Genomic DNA, 21,125 nt, shown 5'->3' on the forward strand with positions numbered 1-21,125 from the left:
TATATTTTGTGCTGTAGAAATTGCTGTAGCTGCTATTAGAAATTGAAGGTTGGTGCATCACTTTAAGCAAATATGCGCTCTGGAACTTCAGATCTATGATTTATTTTCTATTGTAGAGAAATTATAGGATTTATTAAGCTGTCATTTTTGAAAAGAAGAGAAGCCAAGATTGCGTGCATTTGAATGTAGTTATTTTGTCTGATTTGATCTTAATTTGTCTAATTTACATTATATTTTTGTCTTCATTCTTCATACAGTTGTATAAATCTGTTTGCTGTTAATTCTGTGGTAATTAAATCTATGTTTATACGGACTCTAACTCTCACTTATTCCTTTGTCATAATCGGTATGCTTGACAATAGTTTGTCAGATAATAGAAAAAGTCTGAGTCTAAATGTATTTCTATTGTTTGAGTTTATCCTCCAGCAAGTTTAATAAATTACATCCTTGATGACAGTAGAAAAGAGGATGCTCTTTTCTGAGGATAAAGAGAGGAGTAATCTGATTTTCAGCTTCAGCTGAACTGCATAGCTTGGCTGTTTGATTAATGGACGTAGACACTTCTCCCTAATGGTACTGTAATATTCAAGTTGTCTTTTTTTTTTTTTCCTGCCCCCCTCATCTACCAAGATATCTGGGGGTGTGGAGGAGGAAGATGAGTTCAAGATTTCATATTGAATAAGGTGGACAAGTGCCATTAGTGTGGAGTTTTGGTGTTTGTATACAATGACTTCTATGGTACTGTATGTATTTTTATTTTTTTTTGTATTTGTGTTGTATGTCTAGCTATCCTCTTCGTAAGATTTATCACTGTCCCACAATACCTATTGCCTTCTACCTTCATGTGAGAAGCTGTTAATGAGATTATATTGGCTAGACCAAATTATGTTAGTTTCATTCAAAGCAAATGCCGTTTGCAAGGACTGCAGTTATTTGCTCAGCTATAGCGTTCAAAACCAGTTGTCATAAGAAATCTGTCATCGTTTCAGATGTTCAAATGAAGGTTGATGGAGTCAGATGCAATTATTTGTATCTATAATGCTGTAATTTATTGAATTATGGTAAATCAGCGTAAAGATCTTTTGGACAAAAACAAGGGATTATAGAAAGTCTATGAAGCAGAGCTAAAGTAAATTGCTGGTTTGTTCCATAAATGTATACTGCACACTTTGGAAAGAAAAGGAATGGGTTCAGGGAGAGAGGATGGTAGCCAGAATCTTCAACCATCCAAATTTACTTTGGAAATGCTAGAAGTAGAAGTGTTCTTGACCCTTTGTGTTTGCTTTTTGGGTGTCTAACATGCAGGAAATTTTGAGAAATTTAGAGGTCTGGGATGTAGTACACTTTGATAAGTGTTTTCCATGTCAGCTGAATCACATTGGTAGCTCTGTTAAGCCCTGCATTATCCTGACTAGGAAGGCAAGAAGGTTCTTTGTTGGTATTTTTTTTTTTCTTTTTTTCTCTCTCCCTTTCCTCAGTGTATTTTGAGACAGAAAGGTGTATAGTTAAGCAGAGTTCAAGTTTTGTCTGTTGTAGCTTATGGAATCACAGAATGGTTTGGGTTTGGGTTGAAAAGGACCTCGAAGCCCACCCAGTTCCAACCCCCTGCCATGGCAGGGACACTTCCCATCAGCCCAGGTTGCCCAAAGCCCCATCCAGCCTGGCCTTGAACACCTCCAGGGATGGGGCATTCACAGCTTCTCTGGGCAGCCTGTGCCAGTGCCTCACCACCCTCACAGTAAATAATTTCATCTGAATATCTAAATCTAAACCTACCCTCTGTTAGTTTAAAACCACCCCCCCTTGTCCTATCACCACACTCCCTGACACAGAGTCCCTCCCCAGCTTTCCTGTAGGCCCCCTTTAGGCAGTAGAAGGCTGCTGGGAGGTCTTTTTGGAGCCTTCTCTTCTCCAGGCTGAACAACTCCAACTCCCTCAGCCTGTCTTCAAAGAAGTGCTCCATCTTTTTGCACGTAAGTCCAGTGTCTTAAGAGATGTGTATCCTTTCCTCAATTTATAAAATTCTGTGAGTTATTTTAAAGCAAGGTTAATAATCGAGCCTAAGCTGGAATGGAATATTCAACCCTTTTGACAATAGCAATAATTTTTCTCAGATGGGATGGGTCATGTAAACTTTCCAGTTGATGCTTTTTCTAGGCAGTAGACCACGTTCACCTGTGAGTCACTGAAAGAACCCCTAGTTTCTGCTGCACCGTGATATGCTGTTGAGTCACAAGTCTTTTCAGTGCAGTGTCAAAAGTGTGAGGTGTGTCCTCTGTGGCTGGATCACACTGTAGATTGATTAATGCTTTAGTTAAAAAGACAGCTGTCTTTATTGGGATCTAGAAGTCCAAACTTTGTAATTTGGAAGAGAACGGTAAGCATGAGTTCTTGTACACAGTTGCCTAGCAGCATGAATTCAATGAGCAAAAAACTCATCGTACAGATCCATATATGTTGTCACCCTTTTTCTTATTGATTATTAATCTCTCCTCATATATTCTCTTTAGTGATTGTGTAGCTTTTTCCCTTATTTGTGCATATGTGGTGTGCTTTCACATAATTACACCTCTGCTCCAGGCATTTCATATCTAGTTGGTGATTGAATTTTGCTGTTCTGTTCTCTCACATTACAATACTGGCACAGCAGTTTGTGTTAGTCTTTGCTTCTCCTAGCTTAATCTGCACCATGCTGAAGGCTTCTTGTAGCCCTCTGTTTCCCCCAGTGCTGAATGGTTTGCTGGGATAAAAGTGGTTGGGGAGGAGGAGCCCAGAAGAGCTTGGTGCGGAAGAGGTAGTTTAGGATCATCTCTCCTATCCTTTGGCAACTGAAAAGCTTCCCTTGGTCTCCTAGTACGTAGAAAACCATACCTTTGCCTGTTCTCTATTTCTTTTTGTTTTGTTTTGTTTTGTTTTTCAACTCCAGGGAACTGGATCTGATGGTTAACTGAAATAACTCTCAGACCTATGCTCTTCCCTCAGCTGCCCTTGGTGGATGGTGTGCATGCATATATATGTGTGTGTGTGTGTGTGTGTATATGCATATATGTATGGCTGTTTACTTTCAAAAGTTCAGGACCTCATCCAAGATTACCAGCTTTAGTGAGAATTTCGTGGTCAAGTTTTGTGGAGGTTAAAAAAGATGATGGTTCTTACTGCAGGACCGCTGGGAGACGTAACTCGTACTTTCCAGGACTAGGTGTGAGGTGTAAACACAAAGTATGGAGATAAGAGGGATCCTATTTAAAGGGGATTAATTTGTATTTGTTGTTAAAGGGAGTCGTTCTATTTTAAAGTTAGAGCTGAGCAAAAATTTTGAATCTCTATTAAATATTGTCCCTGCTCAATAAACCTTTTGAGTATGTGTTGGAATCTGAAGCATGTGCTTAACTGCTTTGCTGAATTGGGGCCTTCATTACCAAATTGCAGGTGTATGTTAGTTTAAGTATTTAAGGAAAAAAAAAAAAAAGTAAAACAATGCTTATTTTGTTCTGTTCAGTGTGGTTTGTTACATTAATGGAAAACGTCAGAAATGCTGTGCTGTTGCTGTGCTGTCCAAAACAGCCTTAATATAGTTAATAGCTTGAGTGTTTGGGTATGAGATTGGGTCCAGTAAAGAATTAGCAAGGATGATGAAATGAAAACATAGATAAATAAAATTTCTGTTTTTTTGTGCATAATATTGCTGCAGAATGAGGTTTTAAAATGTTTTCCTCTTTAAAGCGTCCCAATGATATTTTGTAAATCCTTATGTGCATATTAGTGTTATGTGTGTTAGATAGGGCTCTGTAAAAATTTCCATAATAAATTTCTCTGTATACTAGGGCTTAATAACTTGCTCATAAAAACGTGCTTTGGGCATAAAAGTAGTGTACCAGTCTGCCAGAAAGCTGGAGCTTTAAAAATAAATAAATAAGGTCAAAGACTCTCTGTATGCTACCGAAACATTCAAATGCAACAAATAACATGTAAAATCTCAGAATTTGCCTAATAGAACCTTTCTCATGATGTGCAATTACACATTTAGAAAAACATTTGTAGTTGCTTTCTGTTGACTGCTGGCCACTGTAATATTTTGTAATGTTGTGTTCCTAACTCTCAGTTACTTTTGGTTAAGACTAATGCCTCTTTGTCCTGCGCTGCGTCTCTAAAAGCTGAGATGATTTGTTCAAGTCTGTGTTTAACATCAGTGAGAATGATGCTACAGTAAAAGACGCACAGTTCTGTCAAATCCAAGGGAGAGCATTAGGAGGGAACTGCATAGAAAGTGTGCTGTACCAAACCCGTTCCTGATAAGTATTTTTTTATTATTCATTAAAGAGCATCTTGATCAAATATTTATGGAGACTTGCTGAGACAAACTAGTTAAGTGCTGAGCTAGTCTTTTTAGCATTATTGAAGTCTGAGCTGTCTTTTTTTTTTTTTTCCTTCCTCCAGTTTAGGTCTATTGCTACTTGAACATACATTTAATGTAGGCGATGCATGACTTCCCTACTTTCACCAACATCTCATAGGATTGAGAACTCATCTGACTTTAGATTTCTTTTTCCTAAATTTAAGACAAAAGGCTTGGAGTGTTTATTCATTAAACATGTTATTTCAGCCCCTGATCATTTCAGTTATTTCCTTCTGGAAAGTCTCTGGCTATTCCACACATTTCCTGAAGGGTAGTGTTCAAAGGTACGCGTGTTGCTCTTAGGGCCTTTGAAGAAAGCAGGAGGATTATGCTTCGGTGATTCAGTGCAAATATCTATGCAACAGCTACTGTATAGAGACTGTTATATCGAAGCACTGTTTAACAGTTCTTAAGTGTTTTTCTCTGTGGCCTGCTTGGGAAGATGGAACTGTCACAAGAAACAGAAGAAGAAATGTTCAGAAAGGAAATTAAAATGGTTTAGCATGTCTGTTAGATGCAAATCTCTGTAACGTTGTCCTGTGCAAATTTTCTTTGTAGGCTTGTAAAGTATGCTAAGAGAAGATAGCTATGAAAAGCCTTTAACCTGTTAACAGAGAAATAATTATTCATCTGTAAAAACTGGCTTTGCTTTACTAGCGTTTGACTGAAAACCAGAGTGGCTAACAGCTATTTATATCTTCGTGCTTCATATTAATATGAAAATTTTCAAAATATAGATGCATTTTATCTTCCTGATACCGTATTCCATTCGGAATTTGAAAAAATAAGCTGAAGGATTGTCTGCAGTCTTACTGGCTTTGTGAACACATCTTTTCCCTCTCTGTCTCCCCCCACGGTTTTTCTGTTGCAGAATAACCTCAGGGTTGCTTGTGGGATTTTTGTGCTCTGAAGAACCACTCGTGTAGACGTGCTTTCCATGCCAAAAGTAAATCAGTACTGTATAAAACACGTTAGTGTGAGCGGCCTTGAGGACTTGTGTTACTGTGGTGCTACCTGTGTAGTGTCAGTAGTCCAAAACGCTGTTGGCACACTGAAGTCCTTTGTTAGCCACCACAAGTATGCGTCTGTAACATGCTACAGGAATTGTACACTAGAGGGCTTTTCTCCTTTTCTCCATCAATATAAAATTAGCTATAGATACGCTGTGCTAAATGAGGCCACCAGATCTTTGCTAGTCTTTGTGAGGCATTCCCATATTTTTAACGTTGGTAATGTTTTTAATGATGAGAAATAGGAGAGAAAAGCAGTAAAAAAGGTACATTCTGGCTTACTCTAAATGCCTGAAGTCTTTATTTTTTACTAAGCAATGTTCTGATTGTCAGAGGAGCTGAGAAGTACTTGCTTCTCTTCACAAGCTATCTTCTGACTGAGGGAAATGCCACAGCAGATGTTTGCTTGCATGTTAAAGTTGGAGATTCTGTAGGCCAAGTTCTGTTTGGTAATTTTTTTGGACCTTTACATATGTATATCAACATAATTTGCAGGTAGCCAGTATGTTTTGGTTATGGTCTGGAGCTAAAATACATGAATTTAGTAGGACCTTTTGGTGTTTACTGTATTAAACTTTCAAATCAGATGGATTTCATGTAATATTGAGCATGTCTGTGGCATTTTACAGAAGTGTTTGAAGTAAATATTGCATTTTTCAAAAGACAGACTTTTTAATAGCTATAAATAAATACATTCTTTCATTCAGGGCTTAACCTTGGGTGGGTACATAAGCACGAGGTGAAATACTCTGCAGTTTTCTTTGTACTTGCTGGAAATGAACTGAAATCCCTCAGTGATATTTCCTATAGCAAGGTGTGTGAAGTCAAATGAGGGAGATAGTCCCCTGAAAGTAAAGGCATGAGAAATACAGATTTGAAAAACAGGCACGTAGTGTGAGCAATATTTAGGTATGCATATCCCTTACTGTGATAGTAAGATTTTGTTTCCAGCTAAGGTAGAGCGTGGAGTGAATCTGAAGGAAATCAAATGTGAGAATCTCAATTTCTTGAATGCCTTGTCCTCCTATATTTTAGCTGCGTTATCAAGGAACAGAACTGAAGTTAGCTCCTAGGTATGATGTAGTTGAACGAAATTTGGCAGAAAAGATGCGTTCATTTTTTTTCTACTTTCTTACTTGTTTTTTATTCATTACATAGCACTGCAGATTTCAGACTTGTTCTGCAGATGACACATGATCTGTTTGCATTTATCAGACATAAAAGGTTGCTTTTGTATTATCTAGCACTGTTGTACAGACAATGGAAGAATAACCAAGTAACTTTTATTTTTTTGTTGTCTTCAAAGGGATGTCAGAGACAGCTTCAGAAGAAAAAGCTTCTATCCTTCTCATTATATGAGAGAGCGATCCCCTCATAAGAGGGACTCTCCTTTCTTCAGGGAATCGCCAGTGAGCCGAAGGGATTCTCCACACAGCAGATCTGGCTCTAGTGTCAGCAGCAGGAGCTACTCTCCTGAAAGAAGCAAAGCCTATCCTTTTCACCAGTCCCAGCATAGCAGAAGTATGTCATCTTTACATAAAAGAAATATTTCTTCTCAGCAAGGTAATGCTGGATTAATGATGAGAACTGGTTAGTGAGGTGAAACTTCAACTCATTATACGACCTTTCTCTTTACGTATGCTCTTTTACAGTGAGAAAACTAGATATCGTGTACCAATTATATGTCTGCTCTTCAGCTGCTTCATTGTACTGTCTGTTCCTCTATGTATTTCATGCGTGGGATTGTAGGTGTTATTTCAACAGCACCTCTAGACTGATTGCAGAACTCTCAGCTGTGCAGTTTTTCCCAGTATAGTTTGTTTTTTTCATTTTAGCATCAACTGCTTCTGTTACTTCTTAAGTGCTTCACTGGATTCCCTTAGAAGAAACTCAGCTGTCAGCTGTAGCAGATGAAGGCTTTTGTTCCTGCAACCAGGGGAAAAGGGGGATTAAAAATTTGGAGAAATTAAGGTGCATGCTGCTACTTGTTATATTTTCTGAAAATGTTTTTAGAACTGTGTTGCTAGGGCTTTGATGCTGGAGATTTTTATTTTTTTTAGCAATTTAATTTCATTGCCAGGTTCTCTCAAATCTTGCTTTCCTCAAAGAAATGTAGAGTCAAGAACAAAAGGAATATGTCCTGCTTTGTAAAAGCTCAGCTGTTAATATTTAAAGAAATCTAATGAATCATCTGTTTTAAAAGTGAAAACCTGAAATATTTAATTTGCAAAAAGAAGCAAAATTGCTTTTTTTCATATGCTACAATCTTAGCTACTGCTGTTTCTACAATTTATGTAAATTAATCAGATTTGATTTTCCTTTCTGCAAATGTTGTTCTAGTGAGCTATACAAAGCTAATGTTCATTTTGACAGTTTTTAAAATTAATTAGGGTTTTTTAGTTGATATGTGGCACACTAGACTGTTATGTAGCTCCTCTTGCCAAAAAGGTTCTTGTGGAATTCAGTTCACATTGTTTAAGTAGTGAGGAATTATTTCACTTAGCACTAGAATACAAAGTAGCTTTCTAGCTGATCACTGCAATTATTTTAACATTTAGTAATAATACTCAGTGAATGTAAATTGCTTTCAATGTAGGAGAGGAAGAGAAGAATATGATACTCAACTATATTTGCAGGAGTGTTGTCGATGTACAGATCAGAATTACCAGGAGTTACATAAAAAAAAAAAAAAAGAAGTTTGGAAAAACATAAATGTTTATGGCATTTCTTACAATTCCGAGCTGACTTCTATCACCTTTGTAGTGCATTGGTGGAATTACTCAAACAGTAGTGGAAGTGGCGAGGTGGAAGCAGACATCTTCAGAAAACAGAAAAGATGCTAGTCGAGAGAGATGGTTATATTTAAGTCTGCGGCTTTGGGCTTTATTTTCAATTCCATACTTAAACACCTTTCTCCATTTTTTTTAATCGATAGGAAGAGACCAGATGGCTTGTACACTGACTATTTCTCTATAATAGCTTGTTCCCCAGAAAATAGTACTCTGGTTCATCTGTTCCTGCAGATGACGGAATTAAAACGATCTACTTGCAAGATATAAATGTTTTAAATAAAACTTCCAGCATACTGTTTGAATATGATTTGACTTAGGTAAGCTCATCTATTACATATTTAAAAGGAAAATAAAATGGGACCGATGTCATATATGTCAGGAGTCCCTTTTAGTCTGTCCATTTTAGAAAAATATATTCTTCAGTAAGTGAATTGTATATTATTTCATGCTGAACTTTTAATACTTTAAATATTGTAATACTGTTTAAAGCCATGCTGTCTGAATCAGCTTGGCCTGATGACTTCCATTGCAGAAGGAATATTTCATGCTCTCGAGCCACTCAGAAATTAAAAAAACAAACAAAAAAACCACACAAGATTTCAACAAACAAAACTGCAGAAATACAGAAGCTTCTGGAGAAGAGGGACAGAAGGGGCTCGTGGGAAGAGCCCTTTCAATCTAGTTACGTTGGGGGAGCACGTAGGAAGCAGGGTGGCATTGCTTGGTCAGGCCAGTCCAGTAAGGGGTCTGTAGCGTTCTGTGCCAAGGAGATGTAGGAATGAATGCAAATAGCACTACTTAGAAAGTATCCTATTCAATGATTCAGTTGGGGCTTTTGAGTTCAGAATAGTCATATGTTCAGAATAAAGGACCTCAAAATTAAACAAGAGAAATTCTTTCTCCTTAATTTTGATGAATTTACTGCCACCTCTTTCAACTAATTCCATCTATTCAAGCACAAACATATAATCTACTCAAGTCAAGTAATCTCTAAAGAATCCAGTATGATGAAGGAGGTATGTAGAAGGCTGAGATGAAATAGTTTGTGCATTTTTTTTTAGAAAGGATGTGGCTCCTCATGAGGCTGAAAAGCAGGTATCACAAGAGCAAAACTTGCGTGTTATTTGGTGATGTCAGGGTGACGTTCTGTGCTTTGGGGAGTGCGACAGATTAAAGATGTGATTATTTCCATCTTTTTTTTTTTTTTTATTTCTGTCAGATGCATTGTATTTCTAGCAGCTTTTAATTTCTGCACAGCTTTCCTTTTGGTGTTCTTTTCATTGTTAAAGATCTTTCATGGTTAAAGGTAATTCATAGTTCATTTTTGGTTTCATGGCCACTAGAAATTCTTAAATACATCTGCTTGCTATGTTTTTAAAGGTTTTCCATTTAGCACAATTTTCAAATCAGGGACTAAATTGCAGTTTGGAACACTTAACTTTCATCCAAGTAATTTTCCCAACTATTTGCAGTAACATTTTGAAAGGCCTATCTGTAGCTGTGAAGATTTTTTTCATGGATTACTAGGCCTTCAACATCATGGTAGTAATAACTCACTTGCCTCTAACAACGTGCAGAGATGAGCAGTTGTTTGATCTTTGCTTTGTGCGAACAGGCTACTTCTCACAGACAGCATGAAAATGTGAGGAAAGAGTAGAAGACCAGCTTTTAAAATCTTTCTTAAACATAAAGTCTATGCAACGTGCATGCTTTTCACCATAGGAAACGTGAAAAATACGGAAAATATATCCAGACAGGTTGGCCAGGCTGGATGGGGCTTTGGGCAACCTGGGCTGGTGGGAGGTGTCCCTGCCCATGGCAGGGGGTTGGGACTCGGTGGTCTTTACGGTCCCTTCCAACTCAAACCATTTTGTGATTCTAATTCTGTGATGTCCTACTGTGAAAAGTATGCATTTTGCATAAACTTTTCCTTACATTTTTTGTAGGTACCAGTATTTCAAAACGCACAACACTACACAGTCGTAATTTACAGCATTGAGTAAAAAAGAAAATGCTCAGCTGTTAGGAGTGAGGTGCCATGTTTTATTGCTTTTTTATTGCTTGCACTCATTAATTTAAAGCCATATTGGTTCGCCTAAATAAGTCTGCTCAAATAATTTATATCCAAATTTTCATAAATGCTTGATAGACTTGTTTTTAATTCATCGTTTTCTTAATTGAACTGGTACAAATTTAATTGAAGCCAAGATGAGTCTGTATTATGTTCCGTTTGTGAACAGTCGTGCAATTTCCAGTGAACATGAATAGTTCAGTAAATTTAGGCCTGCTGACAACGGACTTGTTTTACCTGTTCACCTTTTGCAGATCCTTCAGATGCAATCTGTAGACCACAGGCTGAAAACCAGTAGCCTGCACTGCAACCAGTTGTACTGCTGTGGCTGCCTGTAACCGACCTGTGGCAAGGCTGTGCACAGACTGTGATTAGCGCAGGAAATCTGAAGTGGCATTTTGCTGGTTTGAACACTTAAAAGAAAACCTCTGATAATACAAAGAGAATTTAGCCTGTGGTTCATACAATACTGGATTTCCCACTGCAGAGCCTTCCAATGCACTGTGGCTGCTAAACCAGTTCCTACACTGCCTGGTTTCCTGGAGTGATTGATTGGTGGCTAATATGATAAAAAGATAGGAATTCTTCATGTCACCTGCTAGGATTAAGCTTATTACAGGAACATTAAAAAGTAAAGCGACATCATCTTGCCAAATCATATTGATATGCTCTTCAGTTAAATATTGAGCAATAAGGTTTTCCTAGATCTGCCAAGTATAATATCTCTTTCTTTTCTCTTTGTAAAGAAGAAAGTGTTATCAGAATTTATCAGATAGTGGAGGGTATAGATTTCATGTCTGAGTTGAGCAAATTTCACTGAAGTTTTTCTGCCAATGAATTATGAAAGCCAATAAAATTGTAGCATATGCATTTAAGGTAATTTTGCAGTTCTTAATTTGTTCTTTAATTACAGGTAAAGAGAGGACTTCAGTTCAGACATCGAAATCGTCAAGAGATGCATCACCTTCAGGTTCCACAGCAGTACCATCATCAAAGGTGAATTTTGTTTTTTCAGCACTTCTCACCATGGTTTCAGGTTGCTCATTGTTGGAATTCATTTCTTCCTCTTCCCTGGGAGGAGATACTGTATGCAACTGTTAAGGAAAGGAGCGTCTTGTATTGCTCTACAGTCCAGCAGAGAGGATGGTTTTCCTTTATCTAGCAGGAAGGTGCTGCTAATGCTGTGTATCTAATGATGACACTGACAACCCTTTTTATTCTGTAGTCACTCTTATTTTAGGAGAAAGGACATTTTAAATAGATTTAAAATCACTATTTTCTGAAGCCTGGAGTTTGCTAGGAAAGGAATGGCAAGGATAAAAATGGGGAAGCAGATTTTAGGAGCAAAAGATCAATAGGACATGCATGTACGTGCACTGCACTCCATCCTTAAGTGATTCTTCAGGTGTGACTGGATTTGGAAACAGTGAGGTGAAGTGTCTGACAGATTGGGAGGGAAATGTGAACAGAAGAGCTGGCTTGGAAGCAGGGCTGCGTAGGGATGTGGCAAGAATGATAGCATTTTCTCGGGAGCAGAGCCACATTGCAAAACAGTTTGGTAAGTGTCTTTTAAGATTCTAAATGATGCTGTTTAATTTCCCATCAAAAAAATCTTGTCTGCTGAACACCAACTACATAATCTTGCTAATTAGTTAAACAGACAGACTAATAAACACTAATGAACAATCAGCAACAATCAGTTTTGTTCTGGCTGTCCTGTGGCAGTAAAAACATTTTCACGCCACAGACTGCTTGCCTGAAAATTGTATTTGAGGTTAAAATGAGTGCTTCCACAGGAGTATTTTCCCTACATTTTTGAGAAATATTTTAATGAAAAATAAAGAAACAATGCTATATATTGTTCTGAGTGAATGAAGTCCTATTAAAAAGTAGCACTCACCCTAAGTAGTGTGATGTACTAGCCTGGTTGTTGGGGGTCTTTTTAATAAAAAACAGTGGAATGTTTAAAAAAGAAAGGGGGGGGGCAGGAGGAGAATGGTATTTTTGTTGTGAGAAGGTGAGACTGAAAGAAATAATTAACTGGGTAAAAAAAAAAAAGTTTTGGTTTTGCTATGCCATTCTAAGTACTTATTCCTTATGCAGCTCTTTTGGAAGTGCCGTGCTAGGCACTAGTTAAGTGCCAATGTCCTTAAGGGGGGAGGCAAGTACTGTATTTTCAGTGATGTAAATAAATAAAGCAAGATAAAAGCTGTTAGGCACAAGTTGCGCTGATCTGGATTAGCAAATAAACTTTATAATTAGTTCACCTATTTTGCTTGCAGACTTAACATCCCACAGCTTAATACCAAATCTTTAATACAAATCTGTGAGAACAAAGAGACTCAGCAATATCTCTTGCTATGGTATTAATATGCAGTGTGAGCTTGAGCTGTAAAGTATTCTTTGTATAGCTTTCCTCTCCAATCAGGTCTGATGTATGCTGTATTGATATACATACATACATACATACATATATATATATATACACACATATATATATATGTGTATATGTGTATATATATATATATACACACATATATATATATATGTGTGTGTATATATATATATATATATATATATATATTGTGCCAGAGGTTTGCATATATCCACTTGATGTAGACCACACAAAATGCAACTTTGATTAAAATCTTTTTCCCAGACAGCACAAATATTTACTGGGTATACATAAGCTGCAAAAATGGAATCACTTCAGTGATGTTTTATCACTTGTCCCTTTTAAGTCCCCACATCTGCCTGTAACGTACTGTTTTCTGTCAGAGGAGCCTCTTGGGATGATGGCTGGATTATACTAACCAGTCAAGCTGTGTAAGTGTTTCACTTAGGTGGAAATATCAACCGAAAAAGTTGTGGCAAAACACGATAAACATCTCTAGGGCGAGGGTCTTACAATCTGGAAAGGAGAAATGAATTGTATGCTTCATTTTCTAGATTAAATGAGATAATTTTCACTGCTCTAAGTAATAACTTTGAAATACTTGTAAAGGTATATGCTTTCACAGCAGTATCTCTTTTTACTTTAACTGTATGCAAATCTGGAAAGGTTATTTTATCTGTCTTATAATTATTATTTTTACATATTCATGCCTGTGAATTAATACATGCTGGTGTTATCAGATCTTAACCACCTGTTTAATTGACTACTGCATGACATCTTTTGTGTTTTTCTTTAATATCTTTCTGGACTACAAGCCTTGGAGGCTGTATCCAACGTAATTAAAGCCAAAGACAGATGTGTGAGACAAGGAAAGCTTCCCAGAGAAGATAGCAGAAAACTGACAGGTTTTTGCTGTTCTTGCATTATGCATAAGAAAAAATGAAAAGACACCCTTTTTTGATTAAAAAAAAAAAATTATTATTTTTATTTTTTTCCTGCAAGATTGTGCATTTCTTGCTAGTTTACAACCTAAATAGCTTCAAACGTTTTCCTCTGAGAAGTGTGCTCATGTTCCTTTAATTTTCTCTTACCTTTAACACGGTGTACCTGTGGAAATGCTATTACTTTATTGCATAAAATACACTCATAACTTTAATACATGTTATTCACATGTGACCCACATAGTGTAGTGAGATTGAACTTTTTTTTCCCGCTGTCTTCCAGATACTAGAGTGTCTTGTTTCTATTTTCAGCTTGTAGAAACGTTGTAAGGCATGTGAGATTTTATCTTCATTTTTTGCAAAGATAACAATTGGTGCCAAAGATACTATTTCTTTATGCAGAGCTATATTTGAGGAAATTGAGAGGTTTGTAATAAAACCACAATAAAAGGTTTTCTGGGAAGAAGTCAGATTATGGGTAAAAGTTGTGTATACATTGGGGAATAAGAACATTGGGCAGGCAGCAGTTGGTAGTGAAATTAGTCTAAGAATAATCATGTAGTTTGGAAAGGTGAGCTGGGAGTCATATTGCCCCTTCCTCTTAGGAACCCTCTTAGTACCTTGTTTGCATTTCAAACTCCTCTTTCTCTCTGTCACCTCCTGACTTTGCTGATGATAATTCTGTAATTTTGTATTTCACTTCTCTTTTAAATTCAGTTTAAGGTTGTGTCTTTATGACACAGAACCCTATAATGGGCTGCAGAGTATTTGCTTCCTGTGGACATTTATGTAATTTGCAATGAACTAACGATGAAGTTTTTTCTTTGTTTCTTTCTTGTTTGCTTTTTTTTGTCCATCTACATGCTAAGGTGGAACAACCATTGGGTAGACATTGTGGCATCCTTTTTCAGGCAGTTACCTTTTGTATCTTTTTTGATATTTATCTTAGTGTGGCTGTTATTATTACTATTATTGCTATTATTATATTTTTTTCTTTCTTTTCTGTCCTAATACACCATCTTTATCTCAACCCACAAGCTTTTCCCTTTTTTTCCAGTTCTCTCCCCCATCCCAATGGGTGGGGAGGGTGAGCAGACAGCTGTGTGGTGCTGAGCTGCTGGATAGATTAAACCACAACGCCTTTTACGCCTGAAAATTACATTGAATTATAAGGTCAATCCACACTTGTGTCTGGTTACTTCATAGTATCGATTAGATCCATTTGTCTTTAAACTCAGCTGGTCTCAAATTTTTCTGTTATATGAAGTTTGAACAACAGAACAAAAACCCTGATTCTGAAAATATTGTGCTTTTTTTTAGCATTTTCCTGAACTTTTTTTTTGTTTGTTTTTAAACAAGTCAGCAAATGAAATCTTCGGCTTCCTTATTTCCCACTTCAAGATGTTGTAAAAAAAACTGTTTGTTTTAATTTTGAGGATGTTCTTCCATGTGGAAATATTTCATGTTTAAACCTTCACTATAATGTTTTTCTCCAGGCCTTGGATAAGAGCAACAGACTATCGGAAAAGGAACTTGCAGAAGCCGCAAGCAAGTGGGCAGCTGAAAAGGCAGAGAAGGCGGAGGAAAGCAGTTTACCTGAAAGAACAGAGTATGATGTAAGACAGCATTAGTCAATTAATTTTGTTATAAGTGTTACAACAGTAGCTTCTAGTTTTTCAGCACTTTCCTGAAAGGCACATTTTATAATTTACTCTTGGAATTATCTGCCTGTACTTGGAAATTTTGGTGTAAGGGAGAGAGAGGGAAACCAAAGCCTTGTGTTTATGATGCTATATTTGTTGTTTAAAAAAAACAACGCAACACCAACCCACAAAAACATAGTGTGTTTTGTTACTACAATTTGAATTCATACTGAGCAACAATTGACAAAATAAGGCTCTAGCTCTCCCATGGATTCTCCAAACTGTTGCACTGGTCTAAGTTGGCTTGCCTACCTAGCTCCCTAACACTAGCGAGGGCCTACTGAGTCAAAATGAGTGTTCATGTAAACATCAAACCAGCAGAGAAACTCTGGTTTATTGAATTCAGTTCCATGTGATGGCAGTCTGTCATGTCATGTATTCCTTTTAGGAAGCAATCCTCCTTCATCTTAAAAATTAGGCCTTTACCCTTGCTAATGCAGTTGGTTGATAGATTGGTTTATTTATCTTCCCCAAACCTTTGTTCCATTAATACTCAGCATTAATTAATTGTCAGTTTAGACCCATCTGTTCTTGCCCCTCCTTATCTTCTGCCTGTATATTGAAGTGTGATTATAGCCCTTTTCAGTGATCATTTCTCACTGCTCTGCTAACAACGCAGTCTCTCAGGCTCTGCGAGTGTTCATTAATAACCTATTGAGAAAGCTAAGTACTTCAGTATTTACCACTGAAGCTAATTGTAGCGAGATTGGCAAGGAACTGACAAACCTCTTGCTCTTGGGCAATTCATCTGTGGATTTTGTGTTCAGGCAAGTATGGGACCTACTTGATAACCTGAATCCCTGGCTAGGGGAGAAAGCAGGTTAGTAGGATTGCTGGTGGGAGTCCTGGGGCTCTCAGATCATGTGAGCATTCAGCCCAGCACCGTATGCAAAAGGACTGGGTTTCTGGGAGAGCCTTATCACCTCCTATACCTTAACCATTTTTGAGACTTTCTTGCCTTTCTGTCCTGAACAGATTGACAAACATTACTCTGTCTTTTGGCTTTTAGTCACAGGAAGACTGGCAGGATTTTCAAAGACAAGGCTGGCAAGATTAGTAGACAGTAATTTCTGGCAAAGAGACGGCAGCAAGAACCTAGTAAGCATGGTGTCTTTTAACTAGCATCTTTTGATGCAGACATCTGCCTTTTGTTGTTTAAAACAAATCAAAGTCATGTAGTGTTGTGTTTTTTTTTTAGTAATATAGTCTGTTTTGATCCTGCAATCATTTTAGCAGGCCTGGTTTTCAACTTTAGAAACAGTCTTATAAAAACAAATTAGTACCTACTTTACAAAGTTGTGTGTCTTAAACTTTATAGTTAATGGCTTTGTATTATATATTTGTTTGAAAATGATTTGAGGGAAAATAAAAGCATCTTGGGAAGCATTGCATTTCCTCCTTGTATTTCACACTTATGGAACCGAAGATCTAGATTTGAGAAATAAACTGACTGGATCTGCATTCATATGAATTCTCAAATCATGTCCATTAATGTAATAGCTATCAGCAACTTCTTGATACTAACAGGAGGATACAGTTAGGTAAAAGAGACACTCATTTCCCTCCAAGAAAAAGAAATTTTAAAGAGGTGGTGAAGTGAGGAAAAAGAAGGAGCAAACTGATCCAAGCACGGATGCCGTGTAGAGGAGAACATGTGCATGGGCAGTTCTATTTGTAGAGAGATTCAGGAAAGCAGTGCTGAAGAGAAATATCACTCATGTTCTTGATGAAGGGAAGGTAATGCAATGGAGGAAAGAACAGAGCGGGCTGTATGGAGAAGAGTTGTTTCCTCTCTGCCTCAAAGGAAATTGCAGTGGGAGAAAGATTCAAAATGAAACAATTGTTGTTGATTATGGAGGAGTCTGAGATGATTTATTGACAAAGAAAGTGTGCCACAGGAATGCTAATGAAGGAGATGATGCATTTCATTCAGAGTCCTAGGAGAAAGGGTATTTCTAACCTTGATTAGTAGGCTGTCATGTATGAATTGCAACATTTTTTTCCAGTTTGTTTATCTTGCATAGTGTGTAATGGTTGAACATTGTGTTGCACTGAACTTCTTATCAGCTTCTGCTCAGGCATTTCATGATTTAGTGCAGTGAAGAGATGCAGGATGTGCTCTTCATAGTTTATATTGCTGAGTTTTGAGCAGACTCTCACAGGACCACTTCAACTCTTTTTTTCCAAATGCTTTTCTCCTTCCTACACATTACTTAAGTCTTAAGTTTCTCCACTTCTTTAGTTTTAAATTGTTGAAATTTTTATGCATCTAATTCAATTCTCAAATCTTATTACCAAAAAACCCCTACCACCCTTTCTACTATTGTACAAATCTGTTGTGTAATATGACATTTAAATATGCTGTAGTAATTTCTTCTCTTTTTCGGTTTTCTATATAAACTCCTTGAAGTGTGAGTCTGTATTCTTTGGGGCAGGAGTACTCTCTCAATTTCCATAATAGAGGGAAGCCTATGAAAGTTGATACTTCAGTAAGATTTCTGACATTATTAGAAATTCTCTAAGTGCATATTTTCTATTGCTACATAATCAGTATCTCTTTTCCTTTAATATTTAATCCATAGCACTGAATGCTGCAAGAGTTCTTTCTGATTTTGTCATTGACTATTTAACTTTAGTTTTGTTACCTTTATCCGTTCCCAGAAAGCTAATCCCACTCTAATTGTGGATTTCTTGCTGGTTGGTTGTGATAAATACTAAATAGACAAGTTTCTTCTCAGAGGAAAAGCAGGTAAAGGTTATCTGGCATTGTTGTCCTTACACAATTAAGACTGAGTCATGGGTTTTCTATAATGTCATGTTTTCTACGTGTTTAACAGTTACAGAAATATGGATTTTAGGTTGTAGCAATAATACTTCACTAATGATCTCGATAAAGTCATATTTAACTGAATGTTTTTGTGTTTTTACTTCTGGTGTCATATTATGAGTTTTTATTTTCTCTCAGAACTGTGAATATTGTTTTTCTTTTAAGGCTGGATCTTCAGCTCCATTGTATGCTGAACAAACAGAGGAAACAGAAACAAATATAACGGAAAATACGGAATTATATGAGGATGGCCAGCTTCTTTGCCGCTCAAAAGCAATTGCAACTAAGACCAAGGAGATTGAACAGGTGAGTGCCTTTGGTTTTATGTTTTGTTACTAACACAGTGCTTGTGCAATGGTTTGATCTGCTGTAAATACCTTGATTTCTTTCTTTGTATCCTCCTTGGAGCATAAGAGTAATGTAATCTAATTTGTTGAGGCAATGGGATCATAACATCTCCATCTACAGAGATGCATTCAGATACGTTACTGAAGAAGTACGAAATTTATCTGCACATGGGAATTAGTGGTAGTCTTCTGTAACTTAAATGTAGCACCTGTTATTTCGCAAGCCAAGGATGATTGCTGCTTTGAATACCTATTCCAAAATCAAATATAAACAGATAATTTCAAATGTAATTAAAAATATGGCTTTACATGAGATCAAATTATCAAAAATGACTTTTACACTGTAATTTCTTTAACTAGAATGTATACAGTTTGGGGAATGAACACTAGAAGCTGCCTGTTTGGTTTTTATTTATTTATTTATTTATTTTGGTTTTGTTTAAATCATGCAGTGCCATTGTCTTTATTCAAAGTTTAAGAACCTTTACATATTTCGTTGACTGCACTGTTTCATATCTGGATGAGGGGGGATATAATGTTCAAAAGTTGTATTTTTTTTTCCTCTTTTTTTTTGTAGAGTATTTGGGGTTAGTTTCAATACAAAACAAGACTTCTCTTGCTCTTGTAACATTGAGCTTTTGAGGAGGTTCAATAGGAGGTTATTCATCTACTGGTCTTTACCATATCATTCCACAGTAAGGAAATCAACTCCAATAACTTACTATATTTGGTTTGTCATAAATAAAAACTGTTTTGTTTCCATAGTTTTGTAACTATTAATGTAGATTTTTGGAGATTTTTCTGACTTTTTCAATACAGCTCTGCTCAACTCTGGGAAATGGGTTTAAAATTTACAAGTTGGTCAGGAGAGGCGATTTTTGTCAAGCATTGAGATCTACTTTGCAATGTTTTCAATGTGTGCCTGTGATAGGTGGAAAGAAAGTACAAATCACTTATCCCCCTCTTGATGATCTTGTATCTTCAAGAAAGTAGCTCTCTGGTCTGCCTGAGAAAAGATTTTAAAGTTTATTCTAGGTCTCTTCTATCTTAGCTCTTGTGGCTTTTGTTCTGTTGCCTGGGAGCCCATTGCCTATACTGTAACACCATTCCTTTCTCTTGATACATGAAAACCAAATTTCTACTTTTTTTTTTTTTTTTTTTTTTTTAATATTGATTTTACTTAAGGGTTTTCCTGGTGAAAATGGCTCCACCTGTGCTGAGTCTGACTGGGATAGAGCATGCTATAACTTTGCCTAGGGTCATGCTGCAGTTTGTCGGTCCTTGTGTGTCGATCACCAGTTCATACGTGGCCTAAATCAGCTACTACCAAATACATACACTTGTAGCTGTTTAAAAATAACAAGCAGAGAAGGGGAAAAAAAAAAAAAAAAAGGAAAGAAGAATAAGAGCAGATTTTTTCTGAAAAGAACAATTGCGAATATTTAGCTGATGCTGTTGAAACTGTGATTGGTTTGTTTCCCATGAAGATGTGCCCCTAGGTCCTATAGATAGGCTTATAGTCAAGAGTGATGAAAATTTGGGCGTAAAAACAATTGTTGTTTTTAATGCAATCTAAAATTATTATGTTTGGTAGTGTTGACACTTATCTCTAGAGGAATCTAGATTACATTTTATAAAACAATACTTTTAGGAGTTTCGCTCAGAAAAGCCTGAGGAATAACTTTAAAAGTTGTTTATTTCACAGAACCAGTTTCTCCTGTTGTTGATTTAAATATTGAAGCTGCCAGCTTCCACAGAATTAAAATAAGATTATAGAATGCTACTGGAAGCATCTTCAGTACATTTCATTCAACTATTATAAGAATTTTTTTTTTTATAAAATCAGGTACTGTAAATTTTAAGCTAGAGAAGATATGTATTTAATCATTTAAACTTAGCACTGTAAAGTGATCTATGTGTTTTCCAAGAACTTTTTAAGTGATTGCTGGTTGAGCAATTTAAATGCTATCCAGAAAATCTATTAGTATGATAGCCTTAACATTTTTCATGATTGTGAAACACAGCAAGTTTTCTAGCTGTATCTGGAAGCAGTCTCTCTGTAGAAATTTTGTACCCTGTTGCATTGGCTTTGAATTGTCAGGATCTAAAAGTAAACGTGGTTTAATTCTGTGTGGAGTGAGTTCTCCAATACTGACAGTGAAGGTGAGAGGGAGCAAGGAATGGAATGGGAGCTAATTTTTCAGGCCTGTGGTGAACTGTTCTTTGAACTTCTCAATATAATTTATGCTGTATTTCTTCTGCTGTTTAACTGAAGGTATGTTTTTGGGGTTTGCACAGTAAAATTAGTCCTTAACACTCGATTTTAATACTATTGCTTGTCATGCCATGTTGTTTATATAGGTGTAACAGTTAATCGTGAAAGTAAACTGTAGGTTATAATACTCTTCAGGAAAAGGAAGACTGACTGGATAATGAAATATAGAAAATATTTACAAGAAAGCCCTTATATAATTTTGTTCTAATTATTTGTGTTGAAGATTCAACTAGCAACACAAATACTTTTTGTTCAGTAGACTTCTTTTTTCCTTTTTTTTTTTTTTTTTTTTTTTGGTGTGTGTGTATTTTTTTTGGTATCTCTGTGCCTCCTTGCACAGAACGAAAACTCTGAAGTGTTAGCATGTG

The 21,125-nt window shown here is 36.6% G+C and overlaps 1 protein-coding gene across 3 annotated transcripts in view; it reads left to right on the forward strand.

The window, feature by feature from the left end:
* The window catches only part of PPHLN1 (periphilin 1), a 73,956-nt gene that overhangs the window by 25,277 nt on the left and 27,554 nt on the right, over nucleotides 1-21,125 (forward strand). For 2 of the 3 annotated variants that reach the window (XM_035327690.1, XM_035327699.1), the window contains exons 6-9: nucleotides 6,713-6,969; nucleotides 11,183-11,265; nucleotides 15,102-15,221; nucleotides 18,301-18,441. In XM_035327690.1, coding sequence (XP_035183581.1) covers nucleotides 6,713-6,969; nucleotides 11,183-11,265; nucleotides 15,102-15,221; nucleotides 18,301-18,441 — 601 coding nt within the window. The remainder of the gene's footprint in view (nucleotides 1-6,712; nucleotides 6,970-11,182; nucleotides 11,266-15,101; nucleotides 15,222-18,300; nucleotides 18,442-21,125) is intronic. The other variant, XM_035327708.1, reaches the window with a different exon arrangement.

Source organism: Oxyura jamaicensis, chromosome 1, assembly GCF_011077185.1.
Source record: "Oxyura jamaicensis isolate SHBP4307 breed ruddy duck chromosome 1, BPBGC_Ojam_1.0, whole genome shotgun sequence".
Classification (NCBI taxonomy): Eukaryota; Metazoa; Chordata; class Aves; order Anseriformes; family Anatidae; genus Oxyura; species Oxyura jamaicensis.